The 13,981-nt window shown below is 37.7% G+C and overlaps 1 protein-coding gene across 1 annotated transcript in view; it reads left to right on the top strand.

The window, feature by feature from the left end:
* Positions 1–13,981, top strand: part of ADGRB3 (adhesion G protein-coupled receptor B3) — an 822,367-nt gene that overhangs the window by 436,456 nt on the left and 371,930 nt on the right. Inside the window, exon 15 of the mRNA XM_081530065.1 lies at positions 615–690. Within this exon, the coding sequence (XP_081386191.1) occupies positions 615–690 (76 nt within the window). The remainder of the gene's footprint in view (positions 1–614; positions 691–13,981) is intronic.

Below are 13,981 nucleotides of genomic sequence, written 5' to 3'. Positions count from 1 at the left end.
GTGCAAATTACAGACCTGCTGTTGACATAGTCAGATTTTCAGGGTTGACAATCTCACCCCAGAGTAAAGCATGTGGCACAGTATTTTAAGTTTAGGTATTGAGATAGGTTGTGTTTCCTATTCTGTACAAAATAAGTTATTTCTGCCTTACTTAAAAAATTGATATATAAAAACAAATCTAAGAAAAGAATTGAGTTTTAAGAACATTTTAGGTAGCCTCTTAAATTGAATGACCCTTTTCAGTAGTGACACTGTGGTCTTAATTCTTACCTTGGAGGTTTGACATTTTAACTGAGAGCTCCAAAGAACATAGGCTGTCTCCCCACATCACTGGGAATTTAAGCTCTTTTGCTATAACGACAGCCACTTCTTGTCTCAGCTTGAAGGAAGGTTGCTTCATGACACAAAACCCACTGAAAACATCTTCTGGGGTCGTGATTAATACATTCAGTGTGTGGGCTCAGTTGCCCGGCACGGTTAAGAAGGCATTTCTTATTCCTGGCTTTGCATCGATAAATACTGGAATCCCCTTGTAATTAGGAGATTAAAAGTTTTATAGGTCATAGTATTTTTCTTGCTGTTTTGCTAATATGTTCAAATTTTATTCTTTCTAGAATTGGATGAATCATCGGTCTTTGTTCTTGGAGCAGTCCTGTACAAAAACTTAGATCTCATTTTGCCCACTCTGAGGTAAGCTACAAAGTAATAAGCTGTTGTAATCTCTGTAAATTATTCCGAAAATGTGATTATAGCTCATTCTAAGAAAATAGTCAAACAAGCTTTTGTAATACAAAGGGCTTTTCTTAAATGAAATAGAAAATACCAATTTAATGAACAGCTTATTAGCATATCATGGCATTGCAAAACAAGTAGGAAAGACAATTTTGGTTCCTGATTATAGCCCTGTAATCCTGACTTGCCTTGACTGAGGGAAAAAAAGTAAGAAAAAGAAAACCTCAAGGCTCTATAATAGAACGGATCATTTTAAAATTAATCTGTCTTCTTGCTTTATTTGTATTTAATGTTACTGTTCACCAGCACGACATGAAATTAAAGCAGTGTCATGATGGCTGAGAACACACGTTTTGTTCATCGGCACAAGATCTCAATTTGCTTCTAAATAAATATCCAATTACAGTTACATTAAGAAAAAATGCTGTTGTTCAATTAGAGGAGTAATTTTGGAGGAAATCCATCGATTTCTTTCCCCCCAGACATTAAAAAGAAACACTTACAAATAGTAATTCTACCAACATTAATTTATTTGCTCTGCTGTCTTAACTGGTTTACCAGATCGGTAAAGAATCCGCCTGCAATGCAGGAGACCCCGGTTCAATCCCTGGGTTGGGAAGATCCCCTGGAGAAGGGAATGGCTACCCACTGCAGTATTCTGGCCTGGAGAATTCCATGGACTGTGTGGTCCATGGGGTCGCAGAGTCGGACACGACTGAGCGACTTTCACTTTCACAGAAAAAAAACAGAAACAAAAGCATGGGCTGCCCAGGTGGTGCAGTGGTAAAGAATCTGCCTGCTATGTAGGAGATGCAAGAGACGCGGGCCAGTCCCTGGGTCAGGAGGATCCCCTGGAGGGGGGCATGGCATCCCACTCCAGTACTCCTGCCTGGAGAATCCCATGAAGAGGAGCCTGGTGGGCTACAGCCCATGGGGTCACAAAGAGTCTGGCAGGACTGAGTGACTGGGCACTCAGGCACACAGAAAGCAAGGTGTCCATCTCTCTGGATGATGCTGTCCTCACTCTTCAGGACCTGTTTCCTCCACCAGAGCTCACTGTGGAGACCTGAGACAAAACTGTGTTTTAGTTAAATACAGCCCCAGGGCTGTGAGCACTTCCTCACTCCCTCGTGAGTAAAGTGCTAAGTTTTTCGAGGGGAGGGACTGCAAATTGATGTGTACATTATACCAGGGGTATAACAAATGGGCTAATAAATAAAAACAATTAGAGTTTAGTCCAGGAGGAAAAGACCTCACAAGAAAGCAACAACAGTTGCAGTGACTGTTCAAGATTATTTGGAGAAAATCTATGTGGGGCAAATTGATAGAGTGGGTGTGTCATCCAGGGGGAGGTTTCAACCACAGAAACAACTCAAAAATCTAGTTTTCTTTAACTCTGTTCTTCTCTGGATGGAAACTGGGCTTCCTGAATTTAAATAGGTTTGTGTTTCGTTTGGTTCTACTAATACGTTTTCAAAGCTAATACTTTGAGTTTCAACTTTTCCACGGGTTGTATTAAAACACATTGGTCTGTACAGTTACTTGCAGCTAAAACTGATTTGTAGTTACACTGCCTGTATCTCTGTGCATGATATTTATTTGAGGAGAAAGTTAAAAGATACTCAAAGTTAGCCCCTTATTTTCATTGGCAGATTGTTTGTATAAAGCTAATCTTGCAAGAATTCTAGATTAGGCACTAACTCAAAATCAGATGATTTGGGTTTTGATTTCAGTTGAACATAACAAGAAATTTATAAGCTTTTCAATCACTCAGTCATCATCTGCTTCAGTTCAGCTTTAAAATAGAAGCACCTTTATGTGCAACATTCATTCTGTTTGCTGCAGAGGGACATGGTGAATGCAAATGAAATACTCAGTATGTAATGCTTTAGACTGGGAATTAGTTTCACTGGTACATGTTAGGCAGAGTTGCATTATGGTTGATCTTATTTTGAATAACACCATAGAACTTGCTCACCTACACAAAGTCAGATTAGTCTAAGTTTCATAAATTCATAGAGTGAAGGGAATTGGAAATTTATCTGGGGATATTGGCCTTTTTGTAAAAAAAAAAAAAAAAAAAAACTTTCAACATTTTTTACATCATGGCAGAAGTAGTGGTCACTTGTGGGAGGATTAATGGCAACATTGTGGGCAATTTAATGCATAAACTGAAAAAGTCCAGAACTGTACTCCACCAGCACTGCCTGTGACAGAGATTCAGATTAGCCTCTGGGCAAGTAACTGACTGTTTATGTGTAAATCATGCAGTTGAATCAAAGGTTTTTTTTTTTAACTTCAAAAATTGCTTTATTTCAGTAATATTGTAGAATTTTAGCATTCCGACAAATTTATTTAGCTTGAAGTTCTTAATAACCTTTATATAAGAATTGTGACTATGTACACCCACTTACACTTTCTAGGGATAAAGTAATTAGGTAAACGACTATAGGAAGTTTTTTTTTTTAATTAGTTTATTTTCTATTATTTAACTTTACAATATTGTATTTGTTTTGCCATACACTGACATGAATCCGCCATGGGTGTACAATAGTCACCTTTAGATTCATTAAAAATAATGACCATAGAATGCTTGGGATGAAAAGTTTGTTTAGGCACTCTTTGAAAGGTGAAATATTAGCATTTCCTCCTCATTTTCTCTAATTTCACACTGTACAGTGATGAAATCACTAAGCAATCTCAGTTTTGTTTTGTTTTTTTTCTTTCCAAAAAATTGTTCCAGAAAGTCTAGTGGGTAGAAGAAGCCTTTCAGAAGACAAGAGTGATGCCTTTGTTATATAGTCACTCGACAAATATTCACTATGCAACATCCGTCCTCACCCAACTGTCTTAATTCTTTTAAATCTCCTCTATTCTCAGAACTCCCATAACAGTACTTAATAAATAATAAATGCACAAGAAATGTTTACTGGAATAGTTGTCTTATACGATAAAATATTCTATCTAAAAAGCCAGTTTTTTAAAAAATTGAGGTACATAGAAGTTTATGTTGTTGTTCAGTTGCCCACTCATGTCCAAGTCTTTGTGACCCCATGGACTGTAGCATGCCAGGCCTCCCTGTCCCTCACCATCTCCCAGAGTTTGCCCAAGTTCATGTCTGTTACATCAGTGATGCCATCCAGCCATCACATCCTCTGATGCCTGCTTCTCCTTCTACCCTCAACCTTTCCCAACAGCAGGGTCTTTTCCAATGAGTTGGCTGTTTGCATCAGATGACCAAAATATTGGAGCTTCAGTTTCAGCATGAGTCCTTCCAAAGAGTACTCAGGGTTGATCTCCCTTAAGATTGACTGGTTTGATCTCCTTGCAGTTCAAGGGACTTTCAGGAGTCTTCTCCCATACCACAGTTCGAAGGCATCGGTCCTTTGGCTTTCTGCCTTCTTTTTATACTATTAAAATATTTTAGAAACAAAGGAATAAAATACATATATTTTGTTGCTTCACTGTAAAACTTGGCTGTGCAAATTGAATCCAATAGAAAAAGCCATATCTTCTTATTATGAAAAAATATAAAAAATTCTCTATATGTTTAGTTATTATTTGTCAGATATTCGTGACACATTTTCTTCTGTGATCATTTTGCTAATAATTATCTGTTGAATATTTTGGAGCCAAGTTTCCCATACACAGAATAATGTCAGGCTTGCTGTTAAATCTCCAGGAATTTTATATTTTGATACAATATTTTTAGAACAATACTTTGCATAATTGCCCTGATGCAGACCAAGAAGAACTTGATAATGTTTCAAATAGATATCATTTAGAATTTTTCCTTAATATAAAGACAGCAATAACTTTGCATGTTGACTCTTTCATTTAGATATTTGTTTTTCTTCTCTTGCCCTTATATGCCTTCACCTCTTCTCCAAACTGCAACCTCAATTTTACTGTTGGATTGTTTTTCCTTTTACAATTAAGTGGATTCAGATTGTGACTTCATCTGAAGGAAATGTGCTCTACTCAAGTCCAAACTAAGTAAGGGCTATTTCTCAGCCTCCTAATTGTATTCTAATGTCTCACAGTAAAAAGCATAGAGCCAATGCCACAGGCCCTTTAAAGGTTAGTTCTGTCCAGAATCTGATTCTGCCAACAAGAGGACTGAGCCCAAGATGCTATGTCCCGAAGATGGGTGGGTTCTAAGCCATCTCAAGTCTTTGGTTTTCCAAAACCATTACTCTTTCACTGTGTTGCTGCCTCTGGATGCTCACATATCTATTTCTTTGAGTAGTACAGATTTCTACATTTCTTTGGATACATGTATATCTTCTGCAGAAAAACTTGAAAGGCCCAGGGGGAGGTAGCTGTGTATGGGTACCTCAAAGTGCTCGGGGTCAATTTGGTGGCCCCAGCCAAGGCTATTGACACCAAGGGCTGGACTCTTCCTACGCTGCATGACTGCTTTTGAGACGGATCACTGACAGCTGACCAGCAAAGGTCAGGGGTCCTCTGGGGGTGCTGAGAGCGTCCACACAGGCCCTGTGCACATTAGGGAACTAACAACCACCCACAGCCTGGTGAGCTGTTACTCTGTTGGCGCTTTAATTGCAGTACATTTTAGTAGGACAGTTTGGTAATTCCAGGAGCCTGTAAAAATGCATGATTATCTGATAGAAATTATCTCTAAGGAAGAAAAGTATATCCAAGCATGTATTCAAGCCAAAGAGTTCAAGAAACAGTTGTAATCAACCCATTTTCTAATTCATCCAATAAAGCCAAGTTCCAGCTGTATAGGCAAATTACAATACCTTTGAGTATGGGAGTAATGTGTACTTTGCCTCGTAGGATATATTGATGTGCCGTGCTGTGGTTAGTCGCTCAGTCATGTCCGACTCTTTGTGACCCCATAGACTGTAGCCCACCGGACCCCTCTGTCCATGAGATTCTCCAGGCAAGAATACTGGAGTGGGTTGCCATGTCCTCCTCCAGATGGAAGATGTAGTCCTACTTTAAAAAAAAGAAAAAATGTGCATAAACGAAGCTATTAGCATTCATTATAAAGGATCTAATTAAAATTATATGCAAATTACACTATAGTATTAAAGTGCTAGGAAAAATATGGATAAACCAAAAAAAAAAAAAAATTTAACATTTTCATTAGCCAGTAACATGAAAACTATTTTTTCAAAAAGGAAAAAAAAATTCAATAATGCAAAATCACATAAATTTGCTGTCAAGTGCACCAACCTAATAAAAGATAAATGATTTTTTCATATTTTTTTATATTTAGGAAATTTTTTTCATATTTTTTTCATATTTAGGAAGTAGAGCCCATTTGAGTTCCTAATATTATAGGAATTAAAAGCAAACAGGAATAGCAATGAACCAGAAAAGATTGTAAATAATAGAAAAACAAACACATAATCACTTTTATACCAATACATCTTGAAAGTAATCGATCTGAAATACTGAATTGCACCAAGGATACGTTTTCTTCACTTTGAGGACCAGATTTTGAACTTTGCCTCTTCATTCTGAGTTTGCAGTGAAATATTACAGTTTTGTAATAGTCTGTATCTTTTTGTAATGTCCTATGGTGAGGATATTAGAAATTAACATTATCCATGGGGTAACAAATTTGTATGACTAACACTGTAAAATATTTTAATATTACAAAGTCAGTATATTATTTTTTTAAATGAGTTTAATTTGGCTGTACTGTTTTAAAGTGAATTTAAACCCCTGATCACTTAGTTTCATTGTGGATCTAGGTGTTACCTAACTTGAAATTGTCATTTCTTTTCGAAGTTCTAAGTTAGCCTGACTACTTTAAGCAGCCATCAGCTGATTTTAATATTAAACATAAGTGAGACTGTCACACTAAGTGAAATAAGTCAAAAACAAATATCATATGACATCACTTATATTTGGAATATAAAAAAAGTGATAGGGATGAACTTATTTAAAAAACAGAAACAGACTTACAGACGTAGAAAACAAATTTATGGTAACCAAAGAGGAAAGGGGAAGAGAAATAAATTGGGAGTTTGGGATTAAGATATACACACTGTGTTATATAAAGTAAAAATCAGCAAGGACCTACTATATAACATAGGAAGATATACAATGTACTCTGTAATAATATATATGGGAAAAGAATCTGAAAAATAATTGGTGTATTTATATGTATAACTGAATCACTGTGCTGTATACCTGACCTAACACAACATTGTAAATCAGCTATACTTCAATATAAAACTAAATTTTTTAAAAAAGTAAATGTATTTAGCTTCATGATTTCGATGAAGTCTCCATTTCCTGGAATATGTGAAATCACCTATTTTATTTTGGTTTTATTTTAATTGAAAAGCTCATTTAAAATAATTATGAAAACTTTCAGGTTAGAAGCTGCATGAACTATACTTTTAAAAATAGAAAGAGGCTACAGTAATTTTAATATTTTTATTAAATCATTAGCTCCTTTTCAATGTACCTTATCTGGCTACATTTTATTTGCACAATTAGTTCCGTAATCCCTTCTACTGATATTTGTTTTGTAACACTGCATTACATTTTTTTAGTGCTAAGTCACTTCAGTTGTGTCTGACTCTTTGTGACCCCATAGGCTGTAGCCTACCATGTTCCTCTGTCCATAGGATTCTCTAGGCAAGAATACTGGAGTGGCTTGCCATTCCCTTCTCCAGGGGATCTTCCCCACCCAGGATCGAATCCACATCTCTTATGTATCCTGCATTGGCAGGCGAGTTCTTTACCACTAGTGTCACCTGAGAAGCCCAAAATGTAGTAAAAAACACACAACATTTACCATCTTAACCACTGTAAAGTGTACAGAATAGTAGTGTTGACTCTATGATGCCTATTGTGCAACAGATTTCTAGAATTTTTTCACTTTGCGTATTTCTTAAACAGTAACTCCCCTCTTACCTCCTCCTACTAGCCCCACAAACCACCATTCTACTTTCTGCTTCTGAAAATTTGACTATTTTAGATAACCTTATATAAATGAAATCATACAGTATTTGCCTTTTTGTTACTGGCTAATTTCATTTGGCATGATGTCCTCACAGTTTATCTGTGTTGTCACATAGGACAGAATTTCCTTCTTTTTTAAGGCTGGATAATATTCCATCTTCTGTATTAACTTTACTTTCTTTATCCATTCATCTGTCAATAGACATTTAGGTTACTTCCACCTCTTGGCTACTGTGAATAGTACTGCAGTGAACATGGGTGTATCAATATCTATTCGGGATCCTGTTTTCAATTTTTTAGGATATATAACTGGAGTGGGAATTCTAGATCATATGGTAATTAAACTGTTGAGTTTTGAAGAATCTGTGTACTGTTTTCCATAGCAGCTACACCATTTCATATTCTCACCAACAGTGCAGAAGGCTTCCAATTTCTCCACAACCTGCTCACCGGTTGTGATTTTCTTTTTTGTTGACAGTAGCAATCCTAATGGATGTGAAGTGATATTTCCTTGTGATTTTGATTTGCCTTTCCTTTATAATTAGTGATGGTTGAGTATCTTTGCATATACTTACTGACCTTTCACATATAACCTTCATAGAGATATCTAAGTGTCTTGTCCATTTCTCAGTCTTATTGTTTGTTTTCACTTTAGAATTCATTTATATATTCTCAATAATAATCCTTTATCATATATATAGCTTATAAAAATTCTGTCTTATTACATACTTGACTCTTTACTCCGACAGTTATTTTCTTTACTGTATATTTTTAAAGACATATGACATGCAAATGCAGTACCATATGTCTATTTTAACTTTTATTGCCTGTACTTTTGGTGTCATATCAAAGAAATCATTGCTAAATTCAATGTCATAAAACTCTTCTGCTATGTTTTAATCTAGGAGTTTTATTGTTTTAAATTTTATGGTCAACCTTGTCAAGAATAATTAGACCGTATATGTGAGGGTTTATTTCTAGGCTCTCTATTCTATTTAATTGATGTTTATATGTTCTATCATCTGTCTTTATGCCAGTGCCATACTGTTTTGACTTACTATAACTTTGTAACATGTTTTGAAATCAAGAAGTATGCTACCTTCAGCTTTCGTATTCTTTCTAAAGATTGTTTTGACTTTTCAGAATCTTTGCAGATTCCATATGAATTTTAATTTTTTTCTATTTCTGCAAAAAGGTCATTAGGATTTTGATATGGGTTGCATTTATCTGTAGATTGCTTTGGGTATTATGGAAATTTTAACAATGTTAGGTGTTTCTGTTCATGAACACGGGATGTCTTTCCATTTGCTTGTATCGACTTTGATTTCTTTCAACAATGTTTTTTGGTTTTCAGTACACAATTCTTCACTTCCTTGGTTAAGTTTATTCCTAAGTATATTATTCTCTTTGATGCTGTTTCAAATGGGATTGCTTTCCTAATTTCCTTTTAGGATTATTCGTTGTCTGTGTTGTTTAGTTCACTAATTCATATCCAACTCTTTTGTGACCCCATGAACTGTAGCCCACCAGGCTCCTCTGTCCATGGGATTTCCCAGGCAAAAATACCAGAGTGGGTTGCAATTTCCTTCTCCTGGGGATCTTCCCAGCCCAGGGATCCTGAATTGGCAGGTGGATTCTTTACCACAAAGACACCAGGGAACCCCCTTTGTTAGTGTACAAAACTGCAACTGATTTTTGTGTGTTAATTTCACATCTTATACCTTGCTCGTGTGTTTATTAATCCTAAGAGGGTTTTTGTGGAATCTTTAGCGTTTTCTACATGTTAAGATTATTTCATACGCAAAGTGAGATAGATTTGTTTCTTCCCTTCCAATTTGGTTGCTTTTTGTTTCTTTTACTTGCCTGATTGTTAGGCTATTACAAAACCCCTACCTGTTAACAATTCTAGGGCTTGCTTGAATAAAAGCAACAATATATTGCATGTTTGCTTTCTTCATCAACTTACAGTGAACAATTTTAGTTTTTCACCATTGGGAATGGTGTTAGCTGAGGGTTTTTCAGGAAGGCCTTTATTATGTTGAGGTACATTCCTGCTAAACCTAATGGGTTGAAAGGTCTTTTTTTAAGGTTTACATTGATTTTCCTTTCTATTTTTTTTAATTTTTTACTTTTTTTAATTTAATTAATTAATTTTAATTGGAGGCTAATTACTTTACAGTATTGTAGTGGTTTTTGCCATACATTGACATGAATCAGCCATGGGTGTACAGGTATTCCCCATCCTGAACCCCCCTCCCACCTCCTTCCCCATCCCATCTCTCAGGGTCATCCCATTGCACCAGGCCTGAGCACCCTGTCTCATACATTGAACCTGGACTGGCAGTCTGTTTCACGTATGGTAATATACATGTTTCAGTGCTATTCTCTCAAATCATCCCTCCCTCACCTTCTCCCACAGAGTACAAAAGACTGTTCTATACATCTGTGTCTCTTTTGCTGTCTCACATGTGGGGTCATCATTACCATCTTTCTAAATTCCATATATATGCATTAGTATACTGTATTGGTTTTTTTCTTTCTGACTTACTTCACTCTGTATAATAGGCCCCAGTTTCATCCACCTCATTAGAACTGATTCAAATGCATTCTTTTTAATGGCTGAGTAATATTCCACTGTGTATATGTACCACAGCTTTCTTATCCATTCATCTGCTGATAGACATCTAGGTTGCTTCCATGTCCTGACTGTTGTAAATAGTGCTGTGATGAACACTGGGGTACACATGTCTCTTTCAATTCTGGTTTCCTTGGTGTGTATGCCCAGCAGTGGGATTGCTGGGTCATATGGCAGTTCTTGGAGAAGGCAATGGCACCCCACTCCAGTACTCTTGCCTGGGAAACCCCATGGACGGAGGAGCATGGTAGGCTGCAGCCCATGGGGTCGCAAAGAGTCAGACACGACTGAGTGACTTCACTTTCACTTTTCACTTTCATGCACTGGAGAAGGAAATGGCAACCCACTCCAGTATTCTTGCCTGGAGAATCCCAGGGACGAAGGAGCCTGGTGGGCTGCTGTCTATGGGGTCGCACAGAGTCGGACACGACTGAAGCGACTTAGCAGCAGCAGCAGCAGCAGCAGCAGCAGCAGAAGCATGGCAGTTCTATTTCCAGTTTTTTATCATGATACAATATTGAAATTTTCAACTGAATTTTCTGCACCAGTTGAGATGATCATGTAGTTTTTGTTCTTTCAACTATTGTTGTTCTACAGGCACTCAGTCGTGTCCTACTCTGCAATCCCATAACTGCAGCACGCCAGGCTTCCTTGTCTTTCACCATCCCGGAGCTTGCTCAAACTCATGTATTGAGATGGTGATGCCATGGAACTATCTCTTCCTCTGTTGTCCTTCTCCACTTGCCCTCAATCTTTCCCAGCATCAGAGTCTTTTCTAATCAGTCAGCTCTTTGCATCAGGTGGCCAAAGTATTGGAGCTTGAATTTCAGCATCAGTCCTTCCAATGAATATTTAGGACTAATTTCCTTTAGGATTGACAGGTTTGATCTCCTTGCTGTCCAAGGGACTCTCAAGACTCTTCTCCAGCACCACAGTTGGAAGGCATCAGTTCTTCATTGCTCAGCCTTTTTTATTGTCCAGCTCTCACATCCATACATGACTACTGGAAAATCATAGCTTTGAATGTATGGACTTTTGTGGGCCAAATAATGTCTCTGCTTTTTAATACACTGTCTAGGTTTGTCATAACTTTTATTCCAAGGAGCAAGCATCTTTTAATTTCACAGCTGCAGTCACCATCCACACTGATTTTGAAACCCAAGAAAAAAAAGTCTATCACTGTTTCAATTGTTTCCCCATCTATTTTCCCTGAAGTGATGGGACCAGATACCATGGTCTTAGTTTTCTGAATGTTGTGTTTTAAGGCAGCTTTTTCCACTCTCCTCTTTCACTTTAATCAAGAGGCTCTTTAGTTCATCTTCACTTTCTACAATAAGGGTGGTTCATCTGCATATCTGAGGTTATTATATTTCCCCTGGCAATCTAGATTCCAGCTTGTGATTCATTCAGCCTGACATTTCTCATGATGTACTCTGCATATAAGTTAAATAAGCAGGGTGATAATATACAGACTTGACATACTCCTTTCCCAATTTTGAACCAGTCCATTGTTCTATATCCAGTTCTAACTGTTGCTACTTGACCTGCATAAAGATTTCTCAGGAGGCAGGTAAGATGGTCTGGTATTCCCATCTGTTTAGGAATTTTCCACAGTTTGTTGTGATCCACACAGTCAAAGGCTTTGGCATAGTCAGTAGAGCAGAAGTTGATATTTTTCTGGAATTCTCTTGTTTTTTTCTGTGATACAATCAGTTCAGTTCAGTTCAGTTGTTCAGTCATGTCTGACTCTTTGTAACACCATGAACCACAACATGCCAGGCCTCCCTGTCCATCACCAACTCCCGGAGTCCACCCAAACCCATGTCCATTGACTCCGTGATGCCATCCAACCATCTCATCCTCTGTCGTCCCTTCTCCTCCTGCCTTCAATTTTTCCAAGCATCAGGGTCTTTTCCAATGACTCAGTTCTTCACATCAGGTGGCCAAATACTGGAGTTTCAGCTTCAACGTCAGTCCCTCCAATGAACACCCAGGACTGATCTCCTTTAGGATGGACTGGTTGGATCTCCTTGCAGTCCAAGGGACTCTCAAGAGTCTTCTCCAACAACATAGTTCAAAAGTATCAATTCTTTAGTGCTCAGCTTTCTTTATAGTCCAACTCTCATATCCATACATGACCACTGGAAAAACCGTAGCCTTGACTAGACGGACCTTTGTTGGCCAAGTAATGTCTCTGCTTTTTAATATGCTGTCTAGGTTGGTTATAACCTTCCTTCCAAGGAGGAAGCGTCTTTTAATTTCATGGCTGCAATCACCATCAGCAGTGATTTGGAGCCCAAAAAAATAAAGTCAGCCACTGTATCCACTGTTTCCCCATCTATTTGCCATGAAGTGATGGGACCGGATGCCATAATCTTAGTTTTCTGAATGTTGAGCTTTAAGCCAACTTTTTCACTTTCCTCTTTCACTTTCCTCAAGAGGCTCTTTAGTTCTTCTTCACTTTTTCCATAAGGGTGGTGTCATCTACATATCTGAGGTTATTGATATTTCTCCCAGCAATCTTGATTCCAGCTTGTGCTTCCTCCAGCCCAGTGTTTCTCATGATGTACTCTGCATATATGTTAAATAAGTAAGGTGACAATATACAGCCTTGACGTACTCCTTTTCCTATTTGGAACCAGTCTGTTTTTCCATGTCCAGTTCTAACGGTTGCTTCCTGACCTGCATACAGATTTCTCAAGAGGCAGGTCAGGTGGTCTGGTATTCCCATCTCTTTCAGAATTTTCCACAGTTTATTGTGATTCACACAGTCAAAGGCTTTGGCATAGTCAATAAAGCAGGAATAGATGTGTTTCTGGAACTCTCTTGCTTTTTCGATGATCTAGCAGATGTTGGCAATTTGATCTCTGGTTCCTCTGCCTTTTCTAAAACCAGCTTGAACATCTAGAATTCATGGTCCATATTTTGCTGAAGCCAGGCTTGCAGAATTTTGAGCATTTCCTTGCTAGCATGTGAGATGAGTGCAATTGTTCCAGAGTTTGAACATTCTTTGGCATTGCCTTTCATTGGAATTAGAATGAAAACTGCCTTTTTCCAGTTCTGTGGCCACTGCTGAGTTTTCCAAATTTACTGACATATTGAGGGCAGCACTTTCACAGCATCATCTTTTAGAATTTGTAATAGCTCAGGTGGAATTCTATCACCTCTACTAGCTTTGTTCATAGTGATGCTTCCTAAGGCCCACTTGACTTCACATTCCAGGATGTCTGGCTCTAGGTGAGTGATCACATCATCATGGATATCTGGGTCATTAAGATCTTTTTTGTATAGTTTTTTTTTGTGTATTCTTGCTACCTGTCCTTAATATCTTCTGCCTCTGTTATGCCCATACCATTTCTGTGCTTTATTGTGTCCATCTTTGCATGAAATGTTTCCTTGGTATCTCTAATTTCTTTGAAGGGATCTCTAGTCTTTCCCATTGTATTGTTTTTTCTCTATTTCCTTGCATTGATCATTGAGGAAGGCTTTCTTATCTCTCCTGCTGTTCTGTGGAACTCTGCATTCAAATAGTATATCTTTCCTTTTCTCCTTTGCCTTTTGCCCTTCTTCTTTACTCAGCACTTTGTAAGGCCTCCTCAGACAACTGTTTTGCCTTTTTACATTTCGTTTTTTTGGGGAATGGTTTTGATCACAGCCTCCTAT

Source organism: Giraffa tippelskirchi, chromosome 9 (genome assembly GCF_054371585.1).
Source record: "Giraffa tippelskirchi isolate mGirTip1 chromosome 9, T2T-mGirTip1v1.2.pri, whole genome shotgun sequence".
NCBI lineage: Eukaryota > Metazoa > Chordata > Mammalia > Artiodactyla > Giraffidae > Giraffa > Giraffa tippelskirchi.
This window is presented reverse-complemented; position numbering and strand designations above follow the sequence as displayed.